At 41.7% G+C, this 15,054-nt stretch overlaps 1 protein-coding gene across 2 annotated transcripts in view; it reads left to right on the top strand.

Annotated features, from left to right (window-relative positions):
* LOC136856916 (organic cation transporter protein) overlaps positions 1–15,054 on the top strand; it is a 457,434-nt gene that overhangs the window by 297,678 nt on the left and 144,702 nt on the right. The window contains exon 1 of one of the 2 annotated variants that reach the window (XM_067135163.2): positions 8,599–8,702. The exons of the other annotated variant lie outside the window; for it this stretch is intronic. Coding sequence (XP_066991264.1) covers positions 8,676–8,702 — 27 coding nt within the window. The 5' untranslated portion in view covers positions 8,599–8,675. Of the gene's footprint in view, positions 1–8,598; positions 8,703–15,054 lie in introns of those variants that run through there. 2 annotated transcript variants of the gene reach the window in all.

Raw genomic sequence — 15,054 nt, 5'->3', positions numbered from 1 at the left:
TGAGTCCGTTCGAGACATACAAATAAACATTCATTTTTATATGTATATAAGATAGAAGATAAGGAATCTGCTCCACGTACAATTCCTTTTAGGCTATGTCCGCTGGACTTAGCCGGCAAAACAGATCGTTCATGATACCTCCTTCATTAATAATCCTTCTGTCGAAAACATGCACACGAGAAAAAGTTTTAGAAATGGATTTCCGTCAAGGCTGGTCGATTTCCAGTCAGGTTGGCCTTGAAGCCTATATATTGTGGGAGAGTAAAATCACTGTTTCGGTTCCTTATAAACCTCTTGTCCATTCCGGGAATTTGAAATGGTATGGACCTTAAAACCTACCTTTGGACAGGTGGATGCTAAATATAAAGTTCGGTTGAAATATCTTCAGACGTTTTCAAGTTATAAGAAATACGCTTTACACGGACCCGCTTTTGAGTTAAATCCGTTGGAATTTGTGCTTAAAAACCATTCGTTAATGATATCTCCCTTATTAATCTTCCTACCGAAATGATGCTTGTGAGAAAAAGTTTCAGAAATTGATATCCATTAAGGATGGTAGATTTCAATTAATTTTGGATGTACATATTTTGTGGGAGTGCAAAATTATGGTTTCGATTTCCTATAAACCCCCAGTAAATTTAGGTATTCAGAAATAATATTGGCCATGAAACCTACCCAAGGACAGGTGGATTCTAAATATCAAGTTTGATAGAAATATATCCAGTAGTTTTCAAGCTATAAGAACACAGACAAACAGTCATTAAAGCTAAAAAAAAATATGCAGATAATCATTACTACACCTGAAACGGATAACTGTACGGAAATTTCGCCAGAATATTCAGTGTACAGGTACACGGTCGTTACGACTTTATTTATATAGATACACTGCCGTGGCCATTTCTTAATGGTATTTGTCCGTGACACATGATAGAACAAAAGGTTTGGATGTAATTTTATGGAAACTGCTGAGGTATAGATGGTTTAAGAAATGGCTTCAAACAATGCTAGTGGTTATGGAATGAGAAGAGTGTTAGTCGTTGGGCCAGTTGTGTTGTCTTGTGTTGGGGTTTTCGGGTACCCATACCAAATGGTTTTCTTTTCTTTCACCATCCAACTAACATTAGGGCTGACTTCACATAACTGGAAGCAGGAGATCTCAAAGCATATCAATGTAGAGAGGACTAAGGAAGAGTTTCATTCACAAAGGTTTGCAGGCTGAGCGCTATAATGCTACCACCATAACTCGAAAACGGCTTTACTGATTTTATGGAATATATTTATGTAACATCTCTTACCCGCGGCTTAGCTCGCGAGGATTTCTTAATTTGGTAAAATTAATCGTTCTACGCTACTACACTAAGATATTATCATAAAATCCCCAAAGTATAAAAATTCGCTGAAAAATTGCGTTTCATTTACCACAGAACCTCTTTGTAAACCACGTTTGTGGTCTTGTTTTTTAGGGCTAAGATGACCTAGCTACTGGCAGAGCTATCTCTGGAACATTCGACATGGAAATATACGTGTAAGAAACAGTCCTCTCACAAGTCGAAAAGAAAAAATAAATGTTTCTACATGTTTAAAGAACATTCCAAATACCTATTTCCATGTCTGTTTTTTAGATATAGATATCCTCATAAAAAGAATTCAACTCCTCTTTAAATTTTCACTCCCGTTAACCGGCTTCTCCGAAAACAAATAAATACGTATTCCTTTATTTTTAAAGGAGTTTCCTAATACCAAGTTCCACATCTGTAACACCTTCAGTTTTGACATGTAAGTATTCTTATATCGCCGCCTCTGTGGTGTAGTGGTTAGCGTGATTAGCTGCCACCCCCGGAGGTCCGGGTTCGATTCCCGGCTCTGCCACGAAATTTGAAAAGTGGTACGAGGGCTGGAACGGGGTCCACTCAGCCTCGGGAGGTCAACTGAGTAGAGGCGGGTTCGATTCCCACCTCAGCCATCCTCGAAGTGGTTTTCCGTGGTTTCCCACTTCACCTCCAGGCAAATGCCGGGATGGTACCTATCTTAAGGCCACGGCCGCTTCCTTCCCTCATCCTTGCCTATCCTTTCCAATCTTCCCATCCCCCTACTAGGCCCCTGTTCACTATAGCAGGTGAGGCCGCCTGGGCGAGGTACTGGTCATACTCCCCAGTTGTATCCCCCGACCAAGAGTCTGAAGCTCCAGGACACTGCCCTTGAGGCGGTAGAGGTGGGATCCCTCGCTCAGTCCGAGGGAAAAGCCGAACCTGGAGGGTAAACAGATGATGATGATGATGATGAAGTATTCTTATAAAAATATTTCAACTCCTCCTTCACACCTTCACAGCCTCCCCCCCCCCCTCTCCATTTCCCTTAAGTGGAAGTTACGAAAACAAAACGTATGTGTTTCTTTATTTTTAAAGGAGATTCCAAATACCAATTTTCACGTCTGTAACATGTTAGATATTTGTGATAGATTGTAAATACTGTGTACTCATTTTAAAAATGCACCCACTTTTTCAATTCTTTTCATCCTTTGAAGTGGTTTTTCGAAAACAAGAAGTACGTGTTTCTTTATTTTAAAAAGAGATTCTAAATACCAAATTTCACGTCTGTAACATCTTCAATTTTTGAGATATATGCCTATGTATCCTCATAAAAATAATTCAACAGCCTTTCCGGTCCTTTACACCCCCTTTAAATGGATTTTCCGAAAACAAAAATACGTGTTACTTTTAGTTTTAAAGGAAATTCCAAATACCAGTGTTTACGTTTGTAACATGTTAAGTTTATGAGATATACTCATTTTAAATATTCGCCCACTTTTTCATTTCTTTTCACCCCTTTTAAGTGGATTTTCCGAAAACAAATAATACGGATTTCTTTATTTTTAAAGGAGATTTCACGTACCAATTTTCACTTCTATAATATGTTCTGTTTTTGAGACACAGTATAAGAACCCTCATAAAAAAAAAAAAAAAAAAAAAAAAGGATTCAACCCAGTAGTTTTGGCTCGGCGATGATGAGTCAGTCAGTCAGGACATGTTATTTTATATAGGCCTATAGATTTGTGAATTTAAGTACATTTAGGTAACCATTTGCTTTAAAGTCCAGTTTAATGCAAGACAAAATATTCCCTCATATAATGAGCGTCACACACATTCGCCATCTGTCATCACCACCAGTCGTAGTCTCAGTTATTTACACTTGCTGTCGTGCTCCATAGGATAGTGACATGTTTTTCACTTCCTGGAATAGCATGCATTCAATTTTTCAACTGTAGGGAAATGGAGGGTTCCTTCCCACCCAGTGCGAAAGAAAGGGAACTCCTTTGCGGTATATTGGCGGTATGCATGACCCGTCGCTACACTCTTTTAACTTGGTTATGATATGCTGCCTACTGTAATATGGGGTCAAGGATCTGTTTGTGACGTGAACAGGCGAACTTCGGACTGCACAGCGTGCCATTCAACAGGATATTCCGAAAGGCGTGTGATAAGCCAACTTTCTCATCGAATGTTTGAAGTTGTTGAAGTCTAAGGGAACGTTCCTCTAGGTCTATACAGTATGCTATACAGTCCTTACCCGCTCCAAGAAAGAGATTGCAAGACTGTTCCTTACAATCTTAGTAACCTCGGGGTAGGAAAAAATAAGAATTTAAACAAAGGTAGGGAAGATTAGTTACCACATAGTCCCACCCGATACTTCTATCCATAGCATCTCTCTTAATATTTTGTCTCAGAGAAGCAATAATTAATATTTCTTAACAGTATCAGCACTATATGAAAAGAAAAGATCTTATCTTTGGTTCTCGAATTTGTTCCGTTAACAGAATAGACTAATATGTGGTTGTGATTCTTGAGGCGAGGCTGACGTATTTGAGCACCTTCAAATACCACTGGAGTGACCGGTCATCGAACCTGCCAGCTTGAGCTCAGAAGGCCAGTGCTATGCAGTCTGAGCTACTCAGCCCGGCTGTCGACCTTTTCGGTGACTGACATACAGGTACTGAGAGGTATTTTAGGGCATCCTGTTTTATACTCTTATAGGAACAATACTGCCAGTAATAATAATAATAATAAATAATAATAATAATCATCATCATCATCTGTTTACCCTCCAGGGTCGGCTTTTCCCTCGGACACAGCGAAGGATCCCACCTCTACCGCCTCAAGGGCAGTGTCCTGGAGCTTCAGATTCTCGGTTGGGGATACAAGTGGGGAGAATGACCAGTACCTCGCCCAGGCGGCCTCACCTGCTATGCTGAACAGGGGCCTTGTGGAGGGATGGGAAGTTTGGAAGGGATAGGCAAGGAAGAGGGAAGGAAGCGGCCGTGGCCTTATGTTAGGTACCATCCCGGCATTCGCCTGGAGAAGTGCGAAACCACAGAAAACCACTTCAAGGATGGCTGAGGTGGGAATCGAACCCACCTCTACTCAGTTGACCTCCCGAGGCTGAGTGGACCCCGTTCCAGCCCTCATACCACTTTTCAAATTTCGTGGCAGAGCCGGGAATCGAACCTGGGCCTCCGGGGGTGGCAGCTAATCACGCTAACCACTACACCACAGAGGCGGACATAAATAATAATAATAATAATAATAATAATAATAATAATAATAATAATAATATCCACTGGCTTTCCCGCTAGAACAACCCTTTTGGATAAGAAAACTGGATTTAGTAACAGATAATCAGCACCGACACAGATAGGTCTTATGGCGACGATAGGATAGGAAAGGCCTAGGAATGGGAAGGAAGCGGCCGTGTCCTTAATCAAGGTACAGGCCCAGCAATTACCTGGTGTGACAATGGTAAACCACGGAAAACCGTCTTCAGGGCTGCCGACAGTGGGGTTCGAACCCACGCTCTCCCGATTACTGGATACTGGCCGCACTTTAAGCGGTGCAGCTATCGAGCTCGGTAATCTTAACTTTAGGAGGTCATTCTAAAATCGTAGATATTGAAAAAACAAGAACGTAAAATTCTTACGAAAGTTTTCGGCTCCGTACAAGAAAGTGGAATTTTGATCAAAGAGTGAAATACAGACCTCTATAGTTACACGGACAGTTTCATCAATACTGCACGGAGGAGACGTTTGAAATTTTTTGGACACATATTTAGGATGGATAATAATACACTCACAAAAAGATTATTCAATGTAATGCATTCTCAAAAGAGGAGAACAAATTGGCTGGAGGAAACAAGAGGAGACCTGAATGAATTGAACATCGGGGAAGACATCGTGAAAAATCGCGAAGTCCTCAGGGCATCAGTAAATAGACACACATTTGTGGTGAAAATTAGCAGCAGGACTGGTACAAAGTGTACAGAAGAACGGAAGAGGCAACACAGCGAGTTCATGAAGAGAAGAATATGAAGGCGAAAGTCATCAAAGCAAATGAACTATACTGCTAATAATAAGAGTTGGTGTCTGACAGGTAAGATTGGAGGGAGGAGCACTGCACGTGCCATTTCGCGATGTTGCCACATTCCAGCATTCCTTTCTACATACTCTTACCCCTCGCTTCCGGCTCACTTGTTCCCTCCTTCATTCTGACCGCTGTGATCTGTTGTAGACTACCTGGCCAGGCGGTGTCGTCCTATTTGCGATCACTCTTATACAAACAATCAGGTTCTTATCAGTGACAGTGACAGGTTTGGCAACTCCTAGCAAGACGAGCTGCCCTGAAGTGTTATCTCCATGGCAACCGCAGTCGCCCCACCCTCGTTTCCATGGCAACCACACAGCCACTCCCTTTATCCCGCCTCGGCAGGCAGTAAACGGACTTCCCTCTAAGAAATGTCAGACGCCAACTCTTATTATTAGCAGTATAGTTCCAAAGCGCCCTGTGAATGGGCATAACGAAATATCATTATCATCACCATCCATACCATTCAGTCATTTATCCAGATCTTCTGCAGACTGAAATTAATAAAACAAAACAAATAACTACGCAAACTCGTATATTAATGAACATATTTATGGGAAGCATTTCCAAACGAAGAATAATGGGAGTTGCTAAGCCTTCTTTAGTTCAGTTTAAACTACTGGGGATCAGATTCCTTAAATTGTTTATATTGGCGTGACAGCCCCGTGGTGTAGGGGTAGCGTACCTGCCTCTTATCCGGAGGCCCCGGGTTCGATTCCCGGCCAGGTCAGGAATTTTTACCTGGACTTGAGGGCTGGTTCGAGGTCCACTCAGCCTACGTGATTAGAATTGAGGAGCTATCTGACGGTGAGATAGCGGCCCCGGTCTAAAATGCCAAGAATAACGGCCGAGAGAATTCGTCGTGCTGACCACACGACACCTCGTAATCTGCAGGCCTTCGGGCTGAGCAGCGGTCGCTTGGCAGGTCAAGGCCCTTCAAGGGCTGTAGTGCCATGGGTGTTTTTTTTTTTTTTTTTTTTTTTTTTTTTTTTTTTTTTTTTTTTTTTTTTTGGAAGGAGACTACCTAACCGAGGCGGTAAAGGCGTGCTGGGTTCACGAGGAAAGACGAAACACAGACTCCCAACTTTTGCAACATCGTATGACCGTCGTTTCACTAGTCCTACACGAGAAATGAATACCAGACCAATTCCTGGGGATGAAGGGCACCGTATTAGCCAACCTCTCCATTATCTTTACTCTCAAGTTTTCGAATAGTGGAAGACATTAACTTCTAATCGTTCAGCGCATGGATTGATTTGCTTTGCTGTTAATGATGAATTTTTTTTTCTTAATGCCACTGGGACGCTTCCAAGAGATAATGGATAAAGCTAAAAGAAATACTAATTTTTAAGAACAAGGATCTCATATTTTGGAAAATATTAGCGTACAGGATAGAAAGAGAGTGGAGGGATCGTGGAGGATTATCGGTTGTACGCCGCGTATGGCAATGTGGTTATACATGAATATTTCCACACTTGCTCGAGTAATGCTTTGAATGTAACTTATTTCTAGTTTCGATGCTCCCATCCAAGTGAACAAATTTACACACTCACCTAGATAGTACATACTGCAAGTTAAAGCCTGGAGCCAGTTCCTACCTTACCTTATTTTATCTCCAACAAGCGACCCGTCCTCGCTTCGCACGGTTTATGGTAGACGACGTTAGTGGTTTTACTCCTGTCCGGCTTCTTTGCTGAATGGTCAACATACTGGTCTTTGATTCAGAAGGCCCGGTTTCGATTCCCGGCCGGGTCGGGGATTTGATCTGCGTATGGTTAATTCCTCTGGCTCGGGGACTGGATGTTTATGTTCACTTCTCTTCACCTACATGTCACTACCAACCACAACAGAAACACGCAATAGTGAATACATCCCTCCACATAGGGTCAGAGCCAGGAAGGGCATCCGGTCGTAAATCTGAGCAAAAACCTCGTCACGTGCCGACCTCAAGAAAATTGGAAAAAAGGCCAGGAATGAAGACTACGATTAGTTGTTTTCCTCCTGGCGTATCTATGTAGCTGAGTGACGTTTTTCCTCGGTGGGCGACGATAACACCTAAACCATACATGCAAATTACATTCCGATAGGAAGAGTGTTTTTTCTCTGAATGGAGTTAGTGTGGTGAATAGCCCGCCTAGTGGCCATGAACTTCTATGGTCTGACACCGTGGTTAGCCGGTTCGAATCCCATTGGTAGAACAGATTTTTACCTCAGAACGTTGGCGGCCAGGGTAGGAGAGGTGCTGGTAAACATTCTAATCACTAGATTGCGTGCCAAATGCCTGGATTGAATTCCAAACCTCTCCGCATATGACGCTGTTGGTGATTCGTCCATCGGATGGAGTCGTTAAGCCTTGAACAGAACCTTGATGTTATTCGACAGAAGCTGGGTGTGTGCCAAGACTGGGTTTCATCCTTTCTGTACATAATCATAATCATCATTATCAATCATCATCATCCAACACCCAGGAGCGCAGGTCGCCCGTGGATGTCAAATAGAAAGACCCTCAACAGATGAGCCGAACATGTCCTCGGACACTCCTGGCATACAAGCCATACCCTAAATAAAGAAATGAGAGTACACAATTTATTTTGAAATGATTGATATAGTTCTAATTTAAGGTCGATTTTTACTGTAAACATAGTAGCGCCTATTGAGAGATTCCTTTTACAGCTAGGTAGCCTATACTGTTGCGATTTTTTTTTGTAGATCTTTTTGTGTTAATAATTGAAACACACATACTGGCGATCTATCGTTGACTGTTTAGGCAGCGTAAGCCATAAAATTGCTCGGATGATCATTTTTTCTGCGAGTTCCTTCATTAACATTTCTACTGTTCAGCCCCGTTTGTCATAAATTAAAGGTTCACACAACAAATCCTTTATTGACAAATGCTCTATACAGAGACGAAAATCGCATCAAAATCTGTTCGCTGGTTCTTGAGATATCCCGCACAAACACAGACTGACATCTACTGTTACAGTTACTGCTGTTGTATGCTGGATGTCCCGTATTGCGAATATGCAGAAGCAACATTGCCAATGATTGGGGGCCCGAAAGCCCCTTCATTACATTGAGACGCACACCCCCAGCTTGTACGCGCTTTACTCTCGCCCTTCCCCTTCCTCGCCCTCTCACACGTCATCTGCTCGTCTAATCCCGCCCGCCGCTGCTGGCAGTTCAGTGGCTAGTCTGCTTTCCGGTGGTCCGCACGCGCGCAACCCTTGTTCCTTGTGTAGTGTCGAACAGTGAGTGCACCTCAACATGACTGAAGAAAACAAGGAGAACAAGGTAAGACCTACAAGAATGGAGAACAAGGTAAGACCTACAAGAATGGTGTAGCAGTAGTAGCTTTTAGAATATAGAATAGACCCCACGCGCAGCGAATTGAGGACATTCTTAGTACCGACATTATGAATTTACAGAAATTTTTCATTAACTCCAGCGTATCCCAGGACGTATGAAGGAACTGCCGTGTGTGAGGAATATAATTCTGGAGTTTAGATCTTTTTAATCCAGCCTTCAGTTCGATTCTTCTTTGATCTGCAGTTTGCTATCAGATGGTAAACACGTGTGGAATCCACAAATTTCTTAGGACTTAAAAGATTTTTTTTTCACTTCGGATAGCTTTACGATTTTATAACCTCGCTATGTAATGGAATGGGTATTTTATTTGGTTTCTAAACAGAGGGCTGTGTCGCTGCTGCTTATTAAACTATTGCATCATCCGTCGTTTCTTATAAAGTCTGCGTGATTCTCGAATTAATAATGAAAAGAACGTGAAGTCGTGAATTTCAAGAAGATAATTTGACACCAAAATGTGGACTGTATTCTGAGTTGGCAGTGGAGAGATGGCGTGGAATGACATTAGTAGACGGATAAGTTTGATTGGTGTTTTTAAAACTAGGAAAGATCACAATATGAAGATAAAGTTGTAATTCAAGAGAACAAATTGGGGCAAATATTCGTTTATAGGTACCTAGAGGAGTTAGGGATTGGAATAATCTACCAATGGAGATGTTCAATAAATTTCTGAATTCTTTGCAATCATTTAAGAAAAGGCTAGGAAAACAACAGACAAGGAATCTGCCACCTGGGCGACTGCCCTAAATGCAGGTCAATGTTGATTGATGTGATAAACGTCCAGTGATGTCCTGTATATTACGTTTGATGTGACATCTTAGGTCTTAAACCATAAATTTTGATCGATGAAGAATCTTTAATTCTTGAAAATGTTCCAAAATACCTTTCAGAGCATGACATGGTTAATACTACGAATTAGGGAAGTATAGAAAGAAGGGCTTGATCCAGCCCTCATAAGATCGATTTAACCTTCGTTTTCGTTTGGTTTAGGGTCTAGGTATAGTGTGATCACTATCAGTCTCTGGGGAATCGTAATAATGTTGCTATGATATTTTAATATGTTCAGTGCTAAATAAATAAATTCTCGAATTGAAAGAAGATATGCCAGTAGCAAGTAGAGAGAAAGAAATACCAGAATCCAGTCTTCATAGTCTGGCGTAGTCCTTTTACGGCACGTGTCTTCGACTTCAGAGACGGTGTTTACTGTGCAGTAAATCTTATCTGGTCAATTTTCGAATCGGACTCTTATAGTTTGTTTCTGTATAACTTTGCTCTAGAGAATTGGATACACTGTACAGATTATGTAGCTGAAAGCCTGCATCGAAAGATGAGCTCGAACTTTCGTAATCATGAAGATGAGTGAACCGGAACATGAAAGAGGCTGCTAAATCACGAGAGTTCCATACCATTTTCCCAGAATGTACCAGTCTGCGTGATTTGAAGGAGTTCGCGAATGACTCTTCATAATCAGCAAACAGCGAGTGTTACAGCAGCCTGACATGTGTGATAATGCATCATCTTAATCTGTAAAGTATCTTTTTTTCTGTAAATGTTGAATTACTGGCCAATAATTCGCACTTTTGTCTGTTTCACTTGTGTTTATATTTCGCGTTATACTGTCACGTGAAAACGACTGGGAGTAATTTACTAAGTCCAATTATAACCAGTAGCGGCAATTGGGAATTAGAAGTGGAGGGGGGGAGTATAGCAGCGGGAGTGGGGGAGGGGTATATATATATCAAAATTGAAAAACAAAACTACAACATTGTAAGTTTTTTGATGTTCTCTGGGCGAATTTCGACAGAAAGGTAAAGATTGACAGTTGACTAACTTAAGTGCAGTAATAATAGTTTTTTGTGAGATTTTTATTCAGTGCGAAGTATTATACAGTTAAAAATTTCACAAAACGAACAATATTACACATGCATTATAAATAAATAAACATACAGCGTGATTACAGAATTAAAAATAATTTAGTATTTGAATACTCAGTAATAAACTAACACACTAAAGAAAGTGCCACGCTGGCCTTCTGGCCCCAACTTGGCAGGTTCGATCCTGGCTCAGCCCGGTGGTATTTGAAGGTGCTCATATACATCAGCCTCGTGTCGGTAGATTTACTGGCACGAAAAAGAACTCCTGCGGGACTAAATTCCGGCACCTCGGCGTCTCCGAAAACCGTAAAAGAGTAGTTAGTGGGACGTAAAACAAATAACATTATTATTATTATTAGAAAGTGCCAGACTGACGAATGCGCGCGGCTGCGGGTGAATCGTACCTCAATGTCCAAGATGTTGGCAAAACAATCTACTGTACTTCTGCTACCCTTCCTCGTAGTACAGGCAAAGTTTTCACCACTTGCAATGGCGCTATACAAATCTGTTAGCCGCGACGAACGATATTTTGTGCGTATTTCCACTAATAATTTTCTTATTAATGAATATAAAGGAAAAAATTCGCTGATTAGGCAACAGGGCTTGTACAAATGGCTTTTTTAATAATTCCTACTAATTCCTAGTTTCTGCCGGCTAAAATGTGATAAAAGTATGTTTTCTCCAAAAAGTGGGGGAGGGAGCGACTGCCTCCCCCCCCCCCACCCGCCCATCGCCGCTACTGATTATAACTTGGGTTATAAATTGATTAACGTAGAGTAACTCAAAGGTAACTCTTAAAAATTTCCGTTGATAGCTCTCCTATTGCTCGGTCTGCAGTGATAAGGATCAAGGGCTTTGAAAAAGAAGCGGCATTCCAGGAAGGAGTGAGGCAAGTCTGGAGTTTATCCCCCTCCTTTTCAGTGTTTATATAGAATGGACGGTAAAGGAAATAAAAGACGAATTTTGGAAGAGAATCACAATCCAAGGAGAGTAAATCAAAACCCTGAGGTTTGCTGTTGATATTGTTATTTTATTTGAGACTGCAGAAGATCTCGAGAAATTGCTGAATGGTATGGACGGAGTCTTGGGGAAAGAGTACAAGATGGCAATAAACAAGTCCAAAACAAAAGTAACGGAGTGCTGTCGGTGTTAGGTGATGCAGGAAATACTTGATTAGGAAATTAATTCTTAATGAAAGTAGATGAATATTTTTACTTGGGCAGTAAAATAACTAACGATGGCAGAACTAAGAAGGGCATAAAATGCAGACTAGCACAAGCAAGAAAGTCCTTTCTTAAGAAAAGGAATTTGCTCACTTCAAACATTGATATAGGAATCAGAAAATATTTTTTAAAGACTTTCGTATGGAGAGTAGCATTGGATGGAAGTGTAACATGGACGATAGCTAGCTGAGAAAGAAAGAGAATAGAAGCTTTCTAAATGTGGTGGTACGGAAGAATGTTGAAGGTGATATGAGTAGATCTAACCACGAATGAAGAGAACTGAATCGAATTGGTGAGAGGAGATCGATTTGGCTAAATTTGACGAGAAGAAGAGATAGAATGATAGGACACATCTTAAGACACCTATGACTTGTTCAGTTGGTTTTAGAGGGAAATGTAGGCGGTAAGAAAGGTAGGAGTAGACCAGGGTATGAATATGACAAGCAGATTAAAACAGATGTACGATGTAGTAGTTACGTAGAAATGCAAAGTTTAGCACGGGACAGGGTGGAATGGAGAGCTGCATCAATCCGGTCTATGGACTGATGACTCTAACACAACATCGAAAAAATTTAGATAGGTGCATCAAAATTACTAAATATATCAGATTCTACCATAACCATATATTATATAATAATTTCCTGTGATTCTTACCAGCTTGGTACAGCCCTTCTAAGGCAGACCTTTCAGAGGGGGTGGACTGCACCTGTTGTACATAGGAAAGTGCATGTTAGCGAGGTATGGAGGATAATGTTGTGTGTGAGTTGCAGGACGTTTGGAGACATCACAAATACCCAATCCCCGAGCCAAGTTAAAATCCGACGATCCAGCTGGGAATGAAAACCGGGATCTCGAGGTTCGAAAGCTAAATCATCCTCGGAGCCGAACCAAATTTTTCCAACACGGGTTATAGCAGAGATGCCTACGATTTTTAGATTTCAGTTTCTTTCTAGTGCTTTGGAGCATTCAGACAGTAAAATAGCCATTCTATTTCGAAGTACCGTACCTCAGTGATTTCAGCGTGAGCGTTCTTAAAGTCCTTAATCTGGGTGTTCTGCAAACCCACATACACGCGTCGAAAGCTGGCGTTGTTGGTTCTTTTCAAGTACTTCCTTTTACCACGTGTTTCTTTTGACAACTATATCCGAAAGCACGGAAGTAATCACCACTTCACCCGAGAATTAGGGACTTTAGTGAAGGGGCTCGCTTAATTTTGGTGTGATGTTGCACATCCATAAAGTCCGTAACGTAACCACGTGGGCGCGGAATTTTGAACAAGTGAACGCCGCTAACCTCACTGCTGCCATTATGACAGAGTCTAACCTCACTGCTGCTATCTTAATCACGCGGGGGCGCGGAATTTGAAATCCACGTGCTTTTGAAGCTGTCAAGATGACAGCTGCTATCTTGACGGGTCCTAACCAAGTGGGCGCGGATTTTGAACAAGTAAACGTCGCTGATTACACTGCTGGCATTTTGACAGGTCCTAACCTCACTGCTGCCATCTTAACCACATAGGGGGCGCGGTATTTGAAAAAGTAACAGCTGTTAAGATGACAGTTGCCATTTTAACAGGTCCTAACCTCACTGCTGCCATCTTAACAGGTCATAACCTCATTGCTGCCATCTTAATTAGGTGGGCACGGAATTTGAAAAAGTAACAGGTGAGATGAAATAACATGACATATTTTTACGACCGGCCCTTCCTGGAGCCAACCTGCATTGAGCAGCTAATGAAGATGAAATGAATGATGGTGAAGGAAATTGGCTAAGGAGATGGAAGGAGTCGGCTGTTGCTTGTGAATAGGAACTGTCGCGGCATGTGCCTGGAAGTGAAAATGGGAAACCACAGGAAACCATTCTCAGGACAAGCGACGGTGGGGTACGAAGCTACTCGTCTCCAGAATTCAGAGATAGGCTCCGTAGCCCCAGCGCGTTAACAGGCGCGGCCACTCCGCTTAGTTACGTAGTACGCTATGTGTATGTACAGTCCTCAGCCCGAAGGCTGGTTGGATCCTCAAAAGCTCCGCCATCAGCCGTCATAGGTGGCCTAGGTATCACTGAAGAGGCGTACTAAGAAAATGAGGAGTGATGTAATTTCACGTTGCTTTCCTCACTGAGTCAGAAGTTGCTTTTATATGTCAGTCTGCCAACCCCACTGAAATGCATACACCAACCGACCCTATGAGCAAAATTTTTACTCCATTCCTAGCAGGGACTGGCTGCGTAACGAATGGCATAACTAGCATCGCTCATACCTCAGTCACTTTCTTATTTGCTTATTGTCAAGGCCAAGGATACGACTAAGACAGATCAATGAAAGTACCAAAATTGCTCTAGCCCATACCAGAAGACACAGTGCACTGTAAACAGTAGGTCTTGCCAGGAAAGGCATTAATGTAGTAGCCTATATCAGTTGACATTTCATTATAACTGTCTCAGTTGATACTTGATATCCATTAAATTCACCCCATTGGTTTTCTTGCCTGGCATTCCACATCCAACGACAGTATAGAGTCAATGCCCAGAGTAATCAACAAAACAGGCTACAAAACCATTATCATCAGTTAATGAGGAAATTAACCAAATTGGCATTACCTCCCTTCGTATTTCTTCCCTCGCGTGGGAAAATGCTATTTCTTCAAATAGTAAGACTAGCTTGGCAAACACGGAGCCCCAAGCTTGCTCAGACATCGGATTTCGTATATTTATTTTTCCTGTTCGACGTCTTTTCAGTCAGCTTGTATTCCCTTCTGATTCCGACAGTGTTTGACTGTCTGTAGACTTGGTGTCTTTCATTTTCTTTCGAGTTAAAAACCTATTAAAATGTCTCTCACGAGCCAGTTTTCTAGCAGTCCGTGACATATTGTTGCTTACCTAGATTCATTCTGAAACTTTCTTTTTTATCTTATAATATGCTACTTCCTAGGAAATTGCTACTGATGTATCTCTCTGAACTTAGTGATCAGAAACATACTATGGCACATTTCGGACGGCACAAAGTTATGCAGAAGCTAATGCAATCTGGTTTAGAAATAATGGAGAAGAAATTATCCTGACTCAGAGGTGTAACATAGTTCACGCCGTCGCTATATATCGTTGAAGTCGAAGACGCGTGCCGTAGATACTTAGAACCCACTGCATATCTCCCGTTTATACTGATGTTTAAAAAAATACCCTATC

This window comes from Anabrus simplex, chromosome 1 (genome assembly GCF_040414725.1).
Source record: "Anabrus simplex isolate iqAnaSimp1 chromosome 1, ASM4041472v1, whole genome shotgun sequence".
NCBI lineage: Eukaryota > Metazoa > Arthropoda > Insecta > Orthoptera > Tettigoniidae > Anabrus > Anabrus simplex.
The sequence above is the reverse complement of the archived record's forward strand: the minus strand, read 5'-3'. Positions and strand labels throughout refer to the sequence as shown.